Below are 21,938 nucleotides of genomic sequence, written 5' to 3'. Positions count from 1 at the left end.
TTATAAAACAACCCGTTAATTTAATTTTCACATCCGGTGCAATGTAAAATATAGTTTACTATATTACTAGGCAAACTCTTGAGTATTTGGCAGGAGTCCAATTTGATGGCTGGGCCCAAGGTAAGTTAAATTTCTCCTCTGCTCTTTCCATGAACATCAAGAACCCCTCCAAATATCCCAAAATACCCCCGGCTCTCAGGTTGTACAGGTGAATGTACTGACATTCAAGGCAGTTTAAACTACCCCTCCGCTGCATTTCTATCACCAAGAACCCTTTCTAATATTCTAGAATAAACACCCACACACAAGTTGTGGGCTTCTGCTCCAAAAAGCAGATTAAATTCTTCCCCACTCCTTGCAAGAGCATCACAGAACCCTTATAATATCCAAAATACTCCCCAGTCTCCAGTGCTAAAAAAAATGCGGGTTTAATGCCGCTATGGGCCCTAAGACCCAAAAAAATGTTACCAGAGCCGTTTCTGGAGCGTTAAGAACCTACATGAAAAATTTCATCAAAATCTATTCATTGGTTTGGTCGTGATTGAAGGACATACGCGTCACGTACAAACTTTTGTGAAAATATTTATTCAGCTGCTTTGAAATAAAATGACATCCATTTCTTAACCAAAATCGAAAATATTTGCCTTGATCTATTTTCAATGAAATTTTTATTTCTTTCTTTTTGAAATTGACTATAAATTCAAAAAATCCAAAATGTCGTAAACTAATTAGTGGATTGAACGTTGTAGACATATAGATTTGTATAAATTGAGCGTAGGTATACGATTATGATTAATGTTATATAGAGTGATAATATTTTGATGGCTGCCTAAAAAATAAATGTTTTTTTCCAATGAAAGTATTCATTTGCAAAATGTATCTAGAAACACTGACATTGATATCAAAAGAATGTTACTTTGTCAAGATACTATCAATTACTATTGACGTTGAGCAATTGTTGTTTTTCTTTTTTGTTTTTTTCTTGACCATTTAGACTGCAGTAATAAATCTATTAGGAGGATATTAAGGGAGATGTGTGGCAATAAATATCCAAAATTAATGGTAAGCACATACAGGATATATAATGGGAAAAAACATTATGGTTAAACAAACGTTGATTCTTTTCATTTAATGTCGGTTAATAATTCATAATTAAGCAGTAGTTATATTGTTTCTAAAATTTGCTTCAACTCTATGAAACTCTTATTTGAATTTTAGTGTTGGATCGGTACTTGGACTGACTTTTTAATCGGTCTCCCCCCCCCCTCTTCAGTCCAACGATCCTAGCTAAGTGATAATGAATAATAGCTACTTTAAACTTCTCCAAGAAATATTTTATGCTGAAGTTCTTAAAGGACGTAGTTACTAACTACGTCAATTCAATCGTTCAGGTTAACATAAAAGACCTGTCCTATGACTGACTAATGCTCTTTTTTGTAACTCTCTTCTAATTGAGCAAAATTAATTCTCTCAGTATTTGCAATGCCTGACAATTAGCAAAAGCATGAATCACTATCATCATTTTTTCTACCGTGCTAGGTAGACTTTACGTTAGGAGGATAAATTTAATTTATCTTTATATCTGCATTGAGTGTACGATGACAGGAGATATATATGTAGTTTTTCTCTTAAATTTGTAATATTTATACTTAATACGTCACAAAATTGGGCGTGCTTTTCTTCATGAAAACAGTGTCTCTGATTGCCCTTGTCTCTAGACATAATAGTGCCCGTGTTATACTTTGCCTCTTGGTAATTAAGTTCATGGTTAAGGCATGGAACCAAATTGGTCATAAAGTTGTCCAGTTCACCATCAAGGACGTTCGTCGCCGTCTGACGTCAACTGTGAAAGCTGAAGGTGGCCATTTCGATTGAAAATTTTACATTTTAAAGAAAATAAAATGCATGTAGTTTAAATATCTTACTTAAAAAAAAACTACTTGTTATTTACTTTTTTCTGGATTTCCCCAGATTTATGGTTATAACCATAAAATAATTAAAAAAATCCCGGCGTTGCCCCACATACATAAAACATTAAATTGTATTGTCAGCTGTTGATATAGCTATTACTTTTGCCCTTTATGAGTGCTCTGGACGTTGATTGGTTTCACCCAAATTAGCTCTCATTAAACTATGAACAATTTCCAATAACTATTAAATAGCTGAAAAGATTTGACGAGCTACCAACTGAATTTGGGTTTTCTTTTTGAAAAAAAAAAAAATAATAATAATAAAATATAGATAAATTACGAATTTGTATCACAAAGATAATACAACTGTACATTCATTTTATTTTCAAAAATAAACTATCCATAAATATGGTGTTTAATGATTTAAATCGGTCAGAATTCAAGGAGATTATTTTTTTCTGAATTGATATACTTTTCGCGTCTTTACTTGGAGTCTCTTTATTTGAATCTACTATTTGATTATTGAATTAGCAATGATAAGTTTATCATTCTTATTATTTTAAAAAGGATTACAAATTAATATTAACTGTACTTATCAAAGGATTTTATATGTTTGCAGAGGTTATTTATTGGGAAAGTAATAGGTCTGATAAAATAAATCATAAATATTTAATCAATGTGTTGTCCTTCAATTTGTTTTAGTTTTTTTTTTCAATTATTATAAAACAAATATGATATCATTCTCGGAGTAGAAGCTGTAAGATCAGACCAACATAGCTAGAAGATCCAACTAATACGGAAACAAAATTAAATAAATCAACTTGCCTAATGCATTTTTTTCCATGTCTCATAAAGAGTTGAAGAATGTACTTTAAAAGTAGTGCTGTATCGACTCGAGTCCAGTTGAACTGAGTCGAATAAAAAAAGTAGAAAAGGAAACAACAAAAGAGAAAAAACTGAGAGGCTACGCATGTACCTTCCTTTTGATTATTTGCCGATATTTTTCTTTACTTTCTAATTACTAAACATCTTCTTAACTGTGACATTGTACAATCTATATCAATACAGCAAAATTTATAAGTATCTTCGAGGGGTGTCTGACTAGTTTCCGACCTCAACGTGAAGATGGCAGGACTCGTAAATAAAAGCTAGTCACATTTATTTAGCATCTGTCGAAAGTTACTCACCAAAGTTTCGGCCATTTTGGAGGCGCACTTGTTAAGTAACAATTGTTTTAGTGAGCATGATCCAATGGTATTGTCATAGCTCGTGGACAACGCGCTCGAGGAGAAGTTATTTTCTTGAACTTGATGTGTGTACGCTCGATCCCAGATGATTTCTAGAGAAAGAAATATACGTTATGTATATGAATTTCACCAAAAGATTCCTAGGTTAGATGGAGTAAATGTAATACTATAATGTGTACTTATATTTAATCAGTGTAACTCCATCTAACCAATTAAAGGACAATTTTAAAAAAATCCGACCTCAAGGAGCATCACTCGTAAAAAAAAGCTGGTCACATTTATCTATAAGGAAGCTTAGTCAGTCGTATATAAAAAGTTAAAAAAAACCACGTGAGTCCACATGGGGGAAGATCAATTATGTGAAAAAGAAGCACGGGGTTTATGAATAACTCCATAGGGACAGTACGACACAGATGAGGTTTAGTGATAAAAATAAAACCGACTTAATAAATATAAAGTCGTCTGAGTTTTTTTCGAATTTGAAAATTAACTGAATTGAAAAATTGATCTATTTTTCAAACCTATTTCAATTTATCGTGGAAAGAAATTCTAAAAATTAAAATTTCTTTTTTTGTAAAATATCCACAGCTGAGATAATATAGTATAAATTTAATAGCCAAAGTTCCTAAGAGACAGAATATGAGCTTTAGATATTGAGTTTTTCATTACTTTTCATTAATTTCCTTTGGGTAGAAAAAAATTAAAGACCCATAGATCTTGGAGCAATGAAAAGATCGATCCTTTGGAAAGGCTACTTATTTAAAACAATCCATGAATCCCTTTCGTTCATCCCCGTCAAAGTCATCATGGTCCTGGATTCAGATCAATCAGAGTCCCTGAAGTTCCTTCCACTCCGTACATAAATAATGTATTTTGTTAACCTAACAAATTGATTACTCATTATTTCAAATTCCATATATATATATCGACTGATTATCTTTCGAAACACTCGAATTCCGAATCGGTTTGCTTATATCTTACTCGTTATATGTTGTCTAATGTTTTTTTTTCAGTCGAGTTATCGCATCGGCTGCAAAAAAAAAGAAGAAAAATTGAAAACGAAATATCTCGTGTAAAATCTCTTAAGAGGTTATTTATTATTGAAGTCGAGTCGACACAACACTATTTTAAAGTCATTTTCCTTATAATATATTTTGTATGTAGTGAGGAAATCCAGATGAGTTCATTCCACTTCTAGAATCTATTTTTAAGAAGCATGATTTGAGAACTAGTCCGTTGTTATCAGTGAAGGCTGAATTAAGGTTTTTCTTGTACTTTATTTACACTTTTATCAGTAGTAGTAATTCTTCATGTACTTACTATTAGAAGTCCCTCAGAATTTTAAATTAAATATTGTATAAATACTATGTGTATACATAGTCTTGTATCAATTTTTTGGAATGCTCTTGAACAAACAGAAGAACGTTTGGCCTTATCTATGTATAACTCATGAAATAGATTTACCACACATACTATTTAGTTGTACGAAAATTTCAAAATGCTCAAAGTGTTTCTATTAGTATATTCCTTAATATTTATACAAAAGGGGCTTGCATTGGAGGAGATTCGTGGCGTCACGGGTGATGAGCTGAAGATTGAATGTAGCATTGAAGGGGACGCCTGTTTATTTACGAGGTAATGTTAAATGTACTCCTAGTGAGTCAAGTACAATCATCAATTTTCTTTTATTTTACCTATTTGTTAAAAACCAGTGCACGAGGGAAAAGGGTCTGTGCTTATGATGGAGATACAAATTGCGAGAGGCATCAAGGGATTAAAATTAAAGTATGTACGATTGTCTCTAGACATTTATTTCTATACGACGAAGACATTTATTTATTTTACAATTGCAGCGAATTGGGAATGTTTGTCACTTGAGTTTTTCTCCTCTTGAGGATGAGCATTATGGACAATGGTCATGCCAGGATGAAACTTGGTACGGAGATATAGAAATATTAAACACTTTCGAAATATCTCCTCCTATGGAACTTTTTGTAGAGATGACAGATTATTTTGGAGACGTGTATTTTCAACGTGGAGATGGATTAAATATATCTTGTCATGTTTCTGTAGATTCTGAAAAGGAGTATATGAACTATCCCGGGAGTTCTCTTCAGTGGAGAGTTGGAAATGAAGTGATTTCCAATGACAATCCTTATGTACAAACTGATGTTAACCAATGGGAACAAATTCTTAATTATGAACCGGTTATGGAAGATAATCACAAGCGTCTCACTTGTTATATTAATGAAAATATTGAGGATCAGGCTGATGGTATCAACCTTCATATGGTTGACTTTGAATTTCATTCTCAAACGATTTACTATACTTTACAAGAAAATATAGATAAAGAAATCATTATAGAGTCAGATTTTAAGTCTTATCCGGAGCCGAGAGTCGAAAATGTTTTCTGGAAAGTCGGAGGGATTAAGCTACATCCCGGAGAAACTAATGGAAATGGATTCTCCTCAACGAAAATAATGAGTACTGGGGACTCTGAATATACTGTGAAATTGAATATTCCCCCTGATTCAATTGATATGAATACACTTCTTGTGGAAGAAAACTACTTGTCTGTGGATATAGCAAATATTCGAGAGCCGTTTAAGGTTCCAATTGTTTTTAAAAAGGCAACCAATGATGTGGAAGCTATCATTCCAGTCCCACCACCAATTGGTCCATCTCAATCAGAGTCAATTGTTCCATCTCAACCAGAGTCAATTGTTCCATCTCGACCAGAGTCAATTGTTCCATCTCAATCAGAGCCAGATTCACCAACAAATTCAATCCAGAGCACTGTCTCTAAATTGTCAAACTCTTCCATTTTGGGGTATATTCTCGGAGGAATAATAGTCTTTTTAGTCCTGGGATGTTGTATTGGCTATTACATTTACAAATGTTGCTGTGGGAAAAAGGATGATGACCATCCTAATAATTATTATCCAAAAGAAGGAGAAACAAAAGTCCTACAGCCCCTGACATTAGACGAGACAACCATCGTGGAAGATAATATTTTCAATCATAATAACTCCATATCCATCCTTAATGGTAGCGTCAAGGAGCAAAAAAGAGAAGATGCAGCGCTGAATTTCAGCACTTTTACACGTTCACCAGATATTGAGAAAGAAAATCGTAAATTAACCTGGAGTCAGATAAATGAAGGATCTTATACCACAGGTACGGTTTCCATTAGGGCTCTTAATAAATTATATTTATTCAAATATATTTTATGTTGAGTAGTAAATCGTTTTTATTCATTTCAGAAAAATATAATCCTGCATATCGCCCAGCTAATCATAAAACCACTCATCTTGAAATTTCTTCAAATGATGGAAAAGGTAATTTAATAATTAGGAATCATTGCCGGTATTAGGAGTGGAGCATTTGCTCAGAGCCCGGCGCAGAGTAGATTATTTGAAATTAGTAACTATTTAAACTGATAAATACATATTCTTTAAGAAAAGTCTATTGAAAAAATATTGGATTTTTTAACCAATGGGCCCTGCATTTCATTTTATTAAAAAATAAGTAAAAAATTTAAAAAAAAAGTTGGAAATTAATTCAAATTTAAAAAAAAAAAGGACCAGACTATTCCCCAGTTATAGTTCATAATAAAACTCAAAGTAAATAATGCTATTAAAAATTGTTGCTAATGAATATATTTTTGGAAAACTATTGTTACTAATCTAAATTTTAAGTCAATCATATCTCAAAATTATCATTAACATATATGGTGTCCATTGGTAAGGACTTGCCTTCAATTTATTATGTTCTTTATTTTAAGTAAGCATACATGTAGAGTTGTAATAAATAGTGTTGTGTCGGTCCTGATTTATTCAGTTCAGTCCAGTCGTAGGACCGGTCTTGTCAGTCCTTAGGACCGTCAGTCTTTGGGATATATTAAATATGCATTAAGATTATTGCGGATATCTTGCAAAAAAGAATTATATTTTTCATTATAATTCAATATAATATGAACATATTATATTGTTACTTGGTTATATAATTGATTATTATATAAGGGAATAATTATAATGAGGAAACACACCCTCATTGACGTCACAAGGGATTGATTTTACCTTCTTTAGTAACTGACAAGAGGGACTGGATAGGATGGGATCGAACAGGACGAGAACCGCAGTCCTCGGTTCTTAATAAGGACCAACATAATACTAGTAATAATGTCCTAGTCTAAATTTAGGTCGAATGGCTGCTATTATTGCTAATGAGGAAGAAAGAGAGTTACAGATTGATTTAAGGGAAGACCATTACCCCATTCTAATAAATCTTTTGAACTTGTTGTGGACAAAGTATTTCTGAAAAGTAATGAATTATGAAAAAAGCTTTAGACTGAACTTTTCTTTAAATTACGATGTTTTTTAACCATGACCTCACCTTTGTCCTCATGGATCATATTTTATTTTCTCGATTCCTCAACTCAGAAATTATCCGACAACGTATGTAAATACGCTGTGGGTTATTTTGGAGGGGAGATGCAAACGATTGAGAGTGGGGCTGTCATTCGGAAAAACAATACAACTCCCCGAAGGATAATATTATTCAATATATTTATTATTAATAAATTAAAAATTGCATTTGGGGCGCAAGGAAAAATAACTATAAAGGATATTCCATTTTGATTTATTTTTGTTACGCCCATAAACTACGTAGTGTCACGCCACCTGGCGGATAACATACTTTATTTGATTGGTTCATGTTCTATTAGAAATGAAATGCAGTTTATTCAATAAATATTCAATTATTAAATAAACTTTTCTTTTTAATAATATTATGAAATAAATGTTAATAATTTATATAATCTTTATTTAGTGGACTGTAGTTCATTTCTAATAGAAATCGAAATACCTCCAAAATGAATATTTTTACTATGCTAATACGTATACTCTTATTTATTCGAAACTAAACTAGTGGTAGTAGCTGATATTGCCCAGAAGACAAATTTTGCTTTAATAATATGGAAGATAAATCCCCAAGAAATCTTCAGTGTTACTCTCATTTTTTAATGTGTACACTGACACGTAGCTACCCAATACTTATACCAATTCATATCACATATTTATGCTCTCCTCAAAAATGAAATTATAATAATAAGAGTTTGAGATAGTATGAAGGATAACTGATGAGTTCTTTAGTCTCTAGTCCTCTTACTTAAAAGAAAGCTTGCGAGAGTTAATTCATTTTTACATACCAGCCTTTATATTTTATTTAAATATATAATATATACCTTAGAGAAGAAACATAAAAGCAAAAACATTGTATGCATGCACTTGTCTTAAATATTTCATATATATTGTTACTTTTTAGATCAAAATATGTTTATGGGATGCATCAGGTAGCATTATATACAGTGGGTCCAGAGACTATTTTTCATATATTCATATAGATAAACTTTCTCGTTTTTTTTTAAAACCAAAATTTACTACAAGACAAATCTAAACCAAAGTTGGACCGAATTAGTTCAAGCTATAACTTTTCAGATCACTCTAAGATTTTCAATCCGAAACCTAACACTATTATCAATTTCTGACATAGTTTAACACACAAGCAAATTATCAGGCTTAAATAGTTACCATAATATGTACATAACTGTTTGTAGTTAAATAATTATCATTTAGAACATATTGAATATATTTCAAGATGCTAAAAGATTTATGATTAGATATTAATCACCATTAATTAAATTATTAATTTACTCAAAATAATAAATTATATTTCTCCTTCTTCCTCATTCAAAGTCAAATAACTTGCACGGTAATGTCAGATAATCCCTCAGTAGTCTTTAGTGAAACATAACTTCATTTGCCCAAGATTGAATAATTTTTTTTTAATTCCCTTCAAGGACTTTTATTTTATATTTTCAATAAGCCATCATTTGGGATTAGACCCTGAAAATGGCACAACTATAACTGGAATTAATATATTTTTGTTCCTGTAGAACTAGTGAAGACCAAGGATCCAAATGATCTTCCAACGAAAGGTACATCAGTATTTTACACAGAATCTAATCAAAAGTCTGCATCAGGTAATTTTGTCTCACTTCCTATCCTAAAAATTGCCTAATTAGATAAAATTATTAACATGGATAAAAAAGGTATAGAACATCTTGAGTATAGTCAAACGAACCTTCTTGTGGGAAGCAGAGAAACAAGTTTAGTTGGCCCAAACGCAAGTGGAAATACTATCTGCCATTCAGGTAATAATTACACAGCCATCCAGCATCTTTCATTCCAATGCCGCTGTAATATTTTCAAAAAAATGAAAAAAGACTCTGAATTGACTAATACTGGTTGTCACTCATGCAGTTCATTTGAAATATATTCATGAAGTACTATTTATTCTACGATCATTGATTATTTGAGGTGATGCTGTTACATGGTTTTCTTCATAAAAAATGATTTTTAATCTTTTTTAAAATAGTTTTGTGTCGATAAATTAGAAAAGTAAAAAAACTAAATAGCTACGCTAACCCATTGCCTATATATTATTTTAGCACTAATATTATTAAAAAATCGTCTAATTCGTCACAAAACTGTTGTGTATGTTTAGTTTGCCTCTTCAGATAATTAAAAGAACCTCACTAGAAATTGGGATGGATTAATAAATGACATAGGAACCTTTGATGAGGTTTAATGTCGACTTTATAAAAACATGAAGTCGATTCAGGTTTTTTTTCACTTTAAAAATAAACTCACCGTTTGAGTCGAGTCGACACAACACTATTTTAAAACATAAACGTAAGCACTGATCAGATATATTTACTGTAGAAAGAAATAACTCCAATCAGACAAATAACGCATCTATAGAAACTACAATAAGAGGCAATACGTCCATGAGATTATCAAGTCTAGGAAATCAAGGTAAATAATAGTCTACAAATTAATTCAATCCTAATGTGCTGTTCGTTTGTATCTATAGTGGAAGTTGTTGATAGACAAAAAGAAATAAAACACTTTACGTATGATTCGGAACGATTGCCAAGCATTGCAGACTCTCGTAATTATCAAATATTGCATACAAGTTAACAAATGATTAAACTAAGTGTTTTTCTTTTATTTTAGGAGATAGTCATGAGTCCGGGTATCGTCCAATTCGAGAACATATGTCAAGTATTGGCAGTTTTAAAATCAGGGGCGTTGCCAGTATTATTTTTTCATTTTTTTGTGGGGGTGGGGAATTTTTTTGATAAAAATATGCGAAAGTTAAAAATATCTTGGAAAAAAATTCAAAATATTATTTTTTTTTTTTAAATATGCAAAAATTAAAATTTTTTGGAAAAAAATTTCAAATAATAAATTTATGGAAAAAATATTCAAAATCCACAGCTATTCATAAAAAATTAAATTCTGTGGAAAAAAATTTCAAAAATCTATTGCTATTCTCAAGAAATTAAATTTTTTATGAAAAAGAAATTTCAAAAATCTACAATAATTCTCAAAAATTTGCAAAAATCTACTGCTGTTAACAAAAAATAAAATTTTTGGGAATTTTTTTCAAATATTACAAATTTTTTGGTTAAAATTTCAATTATTACTAAATTTTTTGGTTAAAATTTCAAAAATCTATAGTTTTTTAGAAAAAACTAAATGTGTTGAAAATTTTTTTAAATGTTAATCTTTTTGCAAAAAGCTATTCTCAAGAAAATAAAGTTTTTGGGAATTTTTTTTTCAAAAATCCACAGTTGTTTACAAAAATTTAATTTTTTTGTAAATAAATTTCAAATATTACATTTTGTAGTAAAAAGTAAAAATTCTTTAATTTGGGAGAGCGGTATAGCCTCACAAGCCCATCCTCTGCAGACGCCCCTGAATATCCATAATTGAGGGTTTGTGAATGATCTACGTTTTTTTACTTACTATATTATAGGTTATCAGGCTTACACTCCTTTAAGTCAAAGGAATCGTGTGATGGAATCACCTCAATCAGGAACACCAAATAATGGTAAGTTCTCTCTCCAAAATATTGATAAATTTAGACATTTCTTCTATTAGATGAATACATGGCTCGAACAAATCTCTCGTATACAGAAACTAATACATTACCGAAAAAAACAGAGCTTCTTAGACAAAGTTCAGGTCCGTATAATATAGGGGTTATGTGATTTTATTTTCAGAACTGTAAATCAGTACTAAAAATTGGCATGAAAAAAAGTAGCCATCTATACTAAGATACCTTAGAGCCGATTAAATCAAAGTATATTTTATATACTCATGATTAAAGATTGCTGCAGAAAAGTATTTGGTAGTTTTCGAAAGCATAAAACATTTCACATATGTTTTTAGATATCAAAATTTCTTAAATGTAATTATACACAATCATTAAGATAAATCAATAGAGCTAACTAAACAAAAAATATTATTAGCAAGGTGGTGGGACCATAAAGAAGTTAGTTACGTCATTAAGGTGTGAGCATAAATATATTGTGAGACGGTCTGGAAGCTTGGGGGATTAAAATAAGTTTTTAAGAGCGCCCTCGAAGTGATTAATATACCTATATTTTGTATTAAATAATATCATCATTCAGGAAGTATTATTTTGCTGCAAGAGGGCGCCACTCTCTGCCGCTTTGTTTACAAACTTATAAAAGTAAACAAAGCTCATGTTCCATCGGTTAAAATGGACATTTGGACAAAATGATGATTTTTCGAATTTTAACTGCAATAAAAATGGCCGCCTACATATAATTATAGCGAAAAAGTAATCAAAAGTCCTACATTATTTATCTAGTCATAAGTTGATGGTAGTTATAGCCACTTTGTAGAATCCGAAGAAAGGGCTGAAACAAGACTGAACATTGTACACACGTACATCACCTCTATTGTATCTTGCAACTTTTTCTTCAAAAAACAAAAAATAATAGGGATTTTCTTAAATACTAGTGAGTTGATACATTGGGATCTATTGACTTATTAAATAATACCCTTGTTAAAATTAAAAAAGGAGAATCATCAGATATGCTATAGCTAGAGTAGCAGAAAATATAACCTTACAGATTGGTAAAAAACAAAAACTTAAATGACTTGTTCACCCTGACAATTTGAGGAATGTTTGGGAGAAGAGCTGCTTAGCTGTCGTTACGTTTTGTTATAGTAGCTACAAGCAGCTATAATCGGAAGTAAATGAATACAAATCCCACTCTGCATCTAGCAAGCACATAGGTGGAGTGTCTGCAGGGGGTGGGCTGGAGAGCCTGTAGCCATCAAGAAATTAAGGAATTTCTGCTTTTTACAAGATAATTTAATATTTGAAATTTTTTAGGACTTTTTTCAAAAAAATCCTAAAACCACGCCACTTTCCCCTACAAAAAATTAAATATATATTTATATATAATCTTGTGGAATTTAAATCCAATATCGATTCAATGCTTTAAACTTATAAGATAATTTAAAAAATACTTTGAAATTTTTTTAGGACTTTTTTCTACAACTTAACTATATCAAAAAAAATCTCATTTTTTTTTTTTTTTTTTTTGGGGGGCTGCTTTTGATATGAGGTGACTTTCAAAAAAATGATTGGGTCAGCTTACTTTTTCTCCTAAAACAATCAAAAGACTTCTTGATAAATAATTTGGTTCATTTTTGATCGAATTACCTTCTTTTTTTTTTTACCTTATCGTATTCCTTTTCCTAGACTGTGTCAATATTTTGTAGCGTGTATAGTAATATTTATATAAGGGCGTTCGGAGGGGGTGGGCTGGTAGCCCCCGCCCCCCAATTAAAGGAATTTTTCCTCTTAACTAAAAAATTTAACATCTTATATTTTTTTCAAAAAACTTAACATTTCAAATTTAGTTTAATTGTAAATTTTTTTTCCTCCAAAACATTTAATTTTCTCCAATTAGCTTTGGATTTATGAAATGTTCCTTCGAAAAATCTGATATTTGTATTTTTTTATCCAAAAAATTTAATTTTTTGTAAACAACTCTGGATTTTTGAAAAGTTTATTTCAAAAAAATATAATTTTCTGTGAATAGCTGTAGATTTTTGAAATTTTTTTCCGAAAAATTTGATATTTGAAATTTTTCTCAACTCCTATATAAAAGCTATGGATATTTGAACTTTTTTTTCAAAAAAGTTTGATATTTTAGATTCAATTTTTGGATTTTTTTTTCTTAAAAATTCCAATTATAATCACCCAACAGACGCCTATATCAAAGGATACTGGCCTTTCAGCACTACTGCAGATAAACTTTGAGGAACGTTAAGCAAATCGAAATTGTTGAATATATGTACTCAAAGAATAAATATGTGCAAAAATCTAACTCTTGGTGTATTTTTTTCAGTTAAAAATGAATATAACGATTCAAATAGAATAGCAAGAGACACAACGGAGGTTTCTACGTTTTCAAGACAAAGTACATCATCAAGTGGTAAGTTTATTATTTATGGGTCCGTAAGGCAAATAACATTCACTCATTACAATTGCCCTTGCTCTGAAACCCTTATTTATTATTAATATTTAAGACATTCAGAACTACATTTCAAAGTGAATTAATAATAGGAGATTAACTATTTATTAGGTTGACTTGATAAGAATTTCTAATAAATGTAACTAACCAAAGAAAAATGGAGTAAAATAAAGAATCAATTATTTCAATGTTCATTTTTTTTTTCAAATTCTGAATATCATAGCTAAGTTTTCAAAATTCTGAACAAAATTTCTGTTCAAAACAATTTGACAATTTTTCAATTCATAAATTGACTCAAATAATTTAATAGTTGATTTTTCTTTCCAATAAATTTAATATTTAATTATTTTTTCAAATAATTTAATATTTTAATTTTTTTTTAATAATTTAATATTTGAAATTTTTCGAGAGAAGCTGTAAATTTATTTTACAAAATTCAATTATTTTTTGTGAATAGCTATGAATTTTTTTCCAAAAAATTTCATATTTTGAAATATTTTTGAATAGCTCTGGATTTAAAAAAAAAAAATTCAAATAACCAACTCTCTCTCCAAAAAGATATAAACCTCAGGACGCCCCTGATTAATCAATCAAAAAGACTTTTTTTTAAAGGCAAATGATTGTATTTGGCATTATAAGGTTAATTATTTTGTACTGTAAAAAAAAATTGGATTTCAAATAAAATCCTTTATTTCACATTTTTTTTTTTTTTTGTATGATTGGACCTATTTTCTAGGAATTGTAATCAATATTAATTATTTTTTAATACACTGTAATGTTTTATCAATTGTCTTTGGTTTTGGTTTTTTATGAGAGTTCTTTATCGTCGAAATATAACCGAATTATAATCATAATTTAAAAACTTTTAATTTTTCTTAAGGACTCTTATTACTAAACCTATATTTTCTCAAGGCTTTAATTATCCTTTTCATGTTATATGGCTTAAATAGCAATAATAAATATGTTTTTCAGACACTGGCCAAAAATATTGTTACATAGTATTATTTTACTCTTCTTTTTTTTTTTTTTTAATGTAAATATTGTACTAAATTTTTTAAGATGAAGTTGATTTTAATGAAGCAAATCAAATTTTGAAAGAATCAGCAATGTCTTTGATCCCCAAACGCATGCAGCAAGAATATTCAGGTAAGTTTTACTAAGCTAATTTTATATTGGATTCTGTTGTGAATAACCTGTCAAATATCAAATTAGGAAACTATTACAATCAAGAACTTAATTTCTCAAAAAGATCAACAACAACTCTCCAAAAAATGTTTCAAACACAGAATTCGACAACCTCAGGTATGTTCATTTTTTATATATAGTTAGCTGCAAAACTATACAAAAAAAATAGTGAAAGTATATCCTCCCTCCTTCCCCCAATGTTGTCGTATTTTATGATACCACAGATGATATCAATATATCATTTTCAAAGACTACTAAAAAAAATATTTAATTGTCCTTTCTAATTTTTCCACATGCCGTATGCAAGACTATTATTATTATTTGGGGGGTTCTTGGTTATTGAAATATTTTTGAGAAAAAATCCAAAGAATTGAAAATTATATTTTTTTGGAAAAAAAATTCAAAAATCCTGTTAACGAAAAGTAAAATTTTTTGAAATGTTTTTTGAAATATTATTAATTTTTTTTTAAAACTCCACAGCTATTTACAAAAAATTAAATTTGTTCGAAAAAAATTTTAAATATTAAATTTTTTGCAAAAATGCAAAAATCCACATCTATTCACAAGAAATTAAATTTGGTCGAAAAAAAATTTAAATATTAATTTTCGCAAAAAAATTAAAAAATCCATAGATTTGCAGAAGAAAATAAAATTTTTGGAAAAAATTTTCCCAAAATCCACTGATATTTACTAGATTTTTTCAAAATCCTCTGTTCAAAAGAATTTCAAAAATCCATAGCTATTCTTAAATAGCTTTATTCTTTTTTATTTTTTTTATAGAAAAAAATTTCAAAAATTAAAATCAAAATATTAATTTTTTTTTGGAATATAATAAAATTATCCACAGCTGTTAATTTTTTGAGAATTTAAAAAAATTTCCAATAAATTTAATAAATTTCAAATATTACATTTTGCAGTAAAAATTCAGAATTTCTTTTTATTCGGGGGGCTACATATTCTCTAGTCACCGCCTGCGGACACCTAGTGGGCAAAAAGTCCCTAGTGGGCAAAAAAAAAATGGTCACGCAGTTAACTATTTTAGGCAAATATTGATCATGTGGTCTTTGTTTTGCTACTTGGCTTATAGATTTAATTCGCTTGAAAATTTATTTATTTATTAATTATGGGAGTACCCATCATTGCTCGGAGTTATTAGGCGTCTATGAACAGACAAAAGACAGACATTCTTTTTAATATGACTTGCTGAGCTTTAAGTACACATATTCGTTGCTACATTGTTACTTCTTAGATCAAGTATTCACACAGTTCAAAACTATTAAGTGCACACTCATAAATAAGGCATCAACAGAAAACTTTGTTCTATTTATTCATAATAATTATTACGGACAGATTACAGCATATAATCATTGCTTAGAGTTCACAGTTGCAAAATAGAATATAATTTATACATTAAACACTTTAACCTAAATATAATTTCATTTAAAAAAATTACAATTATTTTGCAGGTGCTCAAAGTCCTTCATACTCAACATTCAAGGAAACTTTAGCACTTCCATCGAACTCCACAAAAAAGTCTAGTGAGAGTCTACATTCTTTCTACGAAAATGTTAACAATGTTGGAAGATCGAATAACTTTTAATAAATAATCTACATTTGTAAAGAAGGAGCCAAGTGTTACTATTAACTGTTTTTTTCCTGGACTGTATTTCATGTAATACATATATATATAGTATATGATATAGTAAGTATTAACTATTTCATTGACGGAATGAAAATCCATTGTGTGTGTTGTTTTTTTTTTTTAAATTCTGAATATACATATTATGTAAATTGCTGCATTCACATTAAGAATTTCAGCTTAATAAAAATATAATGATAGATAAGCATATTTTCATTCATAAAATTGAGTTATTACTTATATTTTTTTGAAGATTGGATCAATATTCAGAGTTGAATATTGGTGATAGATAATTGTAGAACTTTACAAAGTAGTTAAAAATGGTCGAAATATTGATAAACTAAAACGAATACTCGGTAGAGAGTAAACTTTAGTCTAAAATATTTTTCCCTAAAAATTTACATTCATTTGAGTTATATATATTTTAATTTCTTCCATAGTTATGTTCCTTTTTTGCGTTTTTAACATTTTGTTTGATCCTGATATCTCACAAAATTTAATGATATTTTACTAATCGGTAGCATTTTGGGCGTTTAAAAAAAAGAAAGCGAAAATTAACAAGGTAACCCTAATCATTTGAGGAATGTTTTAAAGGAAAGTAGCTTAGTTCTCATGACGTTTCATTAGATCAGGTACAATCAGCTGTTACGAGAGGGAGATGTAAATAAACAAGGTCATAGGCATGAATGGATCTAGGAGAGCTCGCCTACGGAAAAGTTGTCTTTGGGAAATTTTTATTTAATGGGAATAATAATCTCATTTCTGTAGTGACTAATGAGTTCGAACCAGAGACAAAATAAATAATATTAATAAATATTAGATAAAAGAAAAATATAAACAAAACACGACTGCAATTCGAATGGAAGAAATACAAATCCCTTAATTATCCCTTAACAATTATCATTAGACTGTAGTCATGATAAATTATTCATATTGGAAAAGACTCATGGAAGAGCGAACAAGCATATCATCAGATTAGGTAAGAGCAGAGATTTCCTCTTCGTCATGAACCAGGATGTATCAGTAGAAGAGGAGATTGGATACGATGAGGCAAATCACGGAGAGGATTTAAGGAGGAACTCAATGGTCGAGTCGTACAAGAGCTTGAGGAAATGAGAGATGTAAGCGAGGGAAATTGTACATCTCAATACATTTGGAGTAACCTATAATTGCAATAGAGAGATGAAAACGACGTTAATAATTTATATTTATAATAAAAGTTATCTTACTTTTGTCTAATGCAATCCTTATTCAAGACGTGAGACATCCACTTTTTTCATAAATCATTCCTTGATCACTAAGAAAACATATTCCTAAGGTTGAATTTCTTTTACATTAACATTCAAGTGTATTTTGTCTCTGGTTCAAACTCATTAGTCATTAAATAAGTGATAGTATTATTCACAGGGCAAACTTTCGCAAGGCAAATTATCCTTAGGGGAGCTTTTCTGACACCGGTAAGAATTACTCTGATGTTGATCCTCAATTCTACTCTGAATCCAATTAAGACTTCCAATATTAACTACCCAACAAATACTCCGGGGTACTCTACCTCTTTTATGAGCACACACAAATGCAGTTTGGTATATATCATGATATATTTACTGTAACTAATAGAAACGGGAGTTCACTTGTCAGCAATTAGACAATAATGACACCAGCTTAAGTAAAGAAAATTTAATGAGCATTTGTACAAATTTAAAATCAAAACACACAGCAAAACATCCAATATGTTTGTTTTTTTAATATCACCTTAGATTATAGTGTTTTTATACTGAATGAACAGAAAGCACCGCCAAACTGGAGAGAATGGACTAAATGTAATAACTCTTATTTGATGTATCAGCCCCAAAATTTTAATGTCCGGTACCCTCTTTAATCTTAAGGTCACATCCGAAAAGGACGCAAAAGTCGTCCCACATAAATAGACCAATGTTTATAAGAAAATAAATACTTAAATAGATCCTTAATTAAGAATAACAACAAAGTGATCGTGCTTGGTAGATTCTTAAAGTTTTACATTAGTAAAAATGATGCCATGTAGACGGTCCTTTTAAGTTTGGGAATTTTTTTTAAGAACTCATAAAGCCAATGAGACAAGACGAGAACCTACTAATAACTAGTAAGATCAGTACTAGGGTTTCTCATTTTCCGGGAAACAAATTCTTAAGTTACAGGATCCTGATACTAAATAATAAATATTGTTAAATTTCAGTACTTCTTCTATATTTTAAGAAGAAATAACAAAATTTTAGCTTATACATCCTACCAGTATAAGTCAAGCTAATTAAGTAACCATTGTTGGGTTCAAATCTGGACTCTACGTAATAATTAATATTTATTTACATTAATTAACATATGTAATGCAAGGTGACTATATATACGGTGTGTCGATAATGGATTTTTTTGCTTTTGTTTACTGACTATTTTGCTGACGTCACAGAGGAGTCAATTTAGGAGGAAATTTTATTAAACAAATTGTATTAATAAATAATATAGTATTTTATTTTCTCATCAGATAATACTATGATAAATAATTTTTATCCTCCGACGATTTCAGTACTAAATTTTTTTTTTTAATAAATTAAAAGTTGTTTTTAATGAAAAATAGGTCAGAACATAACTTTTGAATAAATATATATAAAAAAATTGTTGACATATCATGGATTTGTACAGCTTGCAACAGAAAAAATACGCCTAGTACCTCTAGAAGAAGACATAACTATTTGAAATAACGGGTGGCCCATCTAACGGTTGCATTTTGAACTATCCCTTTTTTGACGTTTGACAGCTGTAGTAACATTCTCATCATGTCTAATATTTTGTAAAAGGTGTCCGGTTTACGAAATGGTTAAGTTTACGCTCGAAGAAAATTTGGAAATACTGAAGACTTACTTCCAAAATGGAGAGTCTTCAAACGAAACTGCAAGAAAATTACGTCGGTTGAAATAAAACGCCTTCCAGGCAGTTCGTGGATAAATTTATGAAGCGTCTGCGCAAAACTGGTTCGTTAACGTTAACGTGTTCCCGTGTTCGTCCAATGCGCTCAATAGAAAACATTGCTGCTGTTGCCGAAAGCGAAAAAAAAAAAGCAAGGAGCTACCGTTACGTTCAATGGTGAGCGCTATCGAGCCATGTTGGAAGATTTTTTGTTTCCCAAATGGAAAAGAGAGACATCGACGACATTCGGTTCCAACAGGATGGCGCTACGTACCACACAGCCAACGTTACAGTGGATCTTTTGCGCACTGTCTTCAACAATCGCATCATAGGCCGAAACAGTAACGTCAACTGGCAACCTCGTAGCTACGATTTGACTCCGTTGGACTATTTTTTGTGGGGAACCGTCAAGGATAAATGTTACGCCAACCATCCAGAGACGATTGACGATTTGAAACACGAAATTGGAGTCGCCACTGCAGCTATTGAAGCTCACACAATCGAAAATGTATTGGAAAATTGGGTCGACAGAATGGGCTATTGTAAGGACAGCGACGGCGGCCATATGAATAAAGTGGTCTTCAATTATTAACCGGAATGTTAAGTCTTTCAAATAAAATAAAAAATTATTGAAAAATATCCATCCGTCTTTTTTTTATAGCGATATCAAAAAGAAAAAGTTTCGTATGAGTTAACAATGAACACTAGTCAGTAACGATGAACTTGTCTCCGTTGTAACGTCATCAAAAAAGTTGTCAGCTAACGTCAACCAGACTGCGTTGTAAGTTTTTTACTGACATACCTTATATATAGTCACCTTGTATGCAATGAAATTGTTCAACTGACTCATATGACGAAATCATTCTTAGAAATATTCTCAACAATTAATTAAATCAAAAATCATTCAATGTTTATATTTGAATATTGAGTTATCTTAATATTACTTTTACATTCCGAGTAGTAACTAATACGTCAAGACAGGAAAAGTGATCTCCTCCCCTGCACTGAAAACTTAAAGTAAAGGGTAATTTCATTTTAATTCATTAATTAGTTTCTCAATTTTTTGGGGACCCACTACTCACACAGATTTGACTCATTCTATGTATACCTCATTTATTTATGTACCTATTTTAATAAAAGTAGAATCAATAATTTTACGTCAAATAGGGGACCCCGGTGAGGACGGGCTCGATGGGATGTTAATGGACAAATAACGAAAACTATATGAAAGTATTACATCGGTAATAAAATTTCTCCAGAATTTCAATAGAATATTTTAAGAGAATACAATCAAAAGATTAACAGAGTTAGGTTTCGATATTGTCAGTATATATTTTGACAATCATCCTGCAAATAGACGAATGATTAAAAACTTTATATTGAAAGGACAAACTAAAAAATTATTTATTAATCCTTTTAAATGAATTCAGGTATTTATGTAATTAAATTTCAAGCCATCCTACAATTATATTAGAAACGTTTTGATTTAGAGCAGGGGAAAATCCTAATGTTCGTTCACAAATTAACTAAAAAAGCTGTACATCCAAATAATATGGAAAAAAATTATGTGATGCAATTTTTAATTAAAGCATTATTAATAGCTTAAATATGGTTTTTAAAAACTGTAATGCAAATGATACCATCAAATTTTGTTCCATAATTCACCAATTAATAAATATTACAAATATGAAAACAAAATACGCTGGGAAATAAAATTGTGATCCAACAAAGTCTCCTATATATAATATTAATGATGAACAAATTGATTTTTAAGAAAATTTTCTCCATAGATAAAAGATTGGTTGACAGAGGATTTATCCTCATCTCTTTTAAAAAAACATGTTTTACACTTGAACACAGTAGTGCTTTAGCACACGCTGAATTAGCAATATACTTGCTGGAAGAAAAAAAATGACTTTTTTATGATTAAAAAATTTCAGTTGGATCCATTAAAAGCACGTTTTGGGCAATGAAAAGGTATCCTGGATGTAATTTTGACATTGGTGCTCGTCAAATTATATAATCTGAAAAAATAATTCGTATTAATAACTTGTCTATAACAGAAATTCATAAATTAAATGAAGAAACCGATATCATAATTTGCAAAGAAATAAAAGCGTAATGTAAACTTTTAACAAAAATGTTTTTTATATAATTTTGATTTTAACATTAAAAATTTGGTAATTTTTTCCGTGGATTTGTATTTCACACTTTATTTCAAAGAAAAAATGCTCTAGTTGTCTAGAAATGTTAATTTTAAAAGGCAAATGACGAATATATTACATGGAATAACACATTCCTCAAATATTTGACAATAAAGAAGAATGTCTGAATATGGTTTCAAGAGAGGACTTACTAGTTCTAGCAACCTGATTTATACATTAGGATTCTTGTTATACTTAGTGCGTTCAATTTAATTGTGGATAAAAATATTTTTAAGAAATTATTTATCCAGTTGAGAAATCCACGAGTTGTTTTCTCTATGTTCATTCTCAAAAGATTAAGGGGATCTGTTGTATAGAAAATGTTTCAAATGTATTTATTGGATGAAAGAAATATGTACGACTATGTCATACAAATTTTATAATTGT

General features: G+C 30.0%; 1 protein-coding gene across 3 annotated transcripts; it reads left to right on the top strand.

Annotated features, from left to right (window-relative positions):
- Positions 1–4,450: 4,450 nt before the first annotated feature.
- LOC121114563 (uncharacterized) lies at positions 4,451–16,617 on the top strand. Of its 3 annotated transcripts, XM_040708561.2 has the most exons (15): positions 4,451–4,792; positions 4,870–4,942; positions 5,011–6,334; positions 6,421–6,495; positions 9,114–9,200; positions 9,270–9,371; positions 9,943–10,035; positions 10,094–10,171; positions 10,237–10,284; positions 11,042–11,116; positions 11,167–11,250; positions 13,458–13,544; positions 14,643–14,729; positions 14,796–14,885; positions 16,235–16,617. In XM_040708561.2, the coding sequence occupies exons 1-15, from the start codon at positions 4,656–4,658 to the stop codon at positions 16,366–16,368; spliced, it is 2,574 nt and encodes an 857-aa protein (XP_040564495.1). In that variant the 5' UTR covers positions 4,451–4,655; the 3' UTR covers positions 16,369–16,617. The 3 variants fall into 3 exon arrangements, with proteins under 3 accessions (XP_040564495.1, XP_040564496.1, XP_040564497.1); XM_040708562.2 differs by lacking the exon at positions 13,458–13,544 and having other exon boundaries at positions 16,235–16,615; XM_040708563.2 differs by lacking the exons at positions 9,114–9,200; positions 9,270–9,371 and having other exon boundaries at positions 4,454–4,792.
- Positions 16,618–21,938: the final 5,321 nt, after the last annotated feature.

Source organism: Lepeophtheirus salmonis, chromosome 3 (genome assembly GCF_016086655.4).
Source record: "Lepeophtheirus salmonis chromosome 3, UVic_Lsal_1.4, whole genome shotgun sequence".
Taxonomy (NCBI): Eukaryota; Metazoa; Arthropoda; class Copepoda; order Siphonostomatoida; family Caligidae; genus Lepeophtheirus; species Lepeophtheirus salmonis.
The sequence above is the reverse complement of the archived record's forward strand: the minus strand, read 5'-3'. Positions and strand labels throughout refer to the sequence as shown.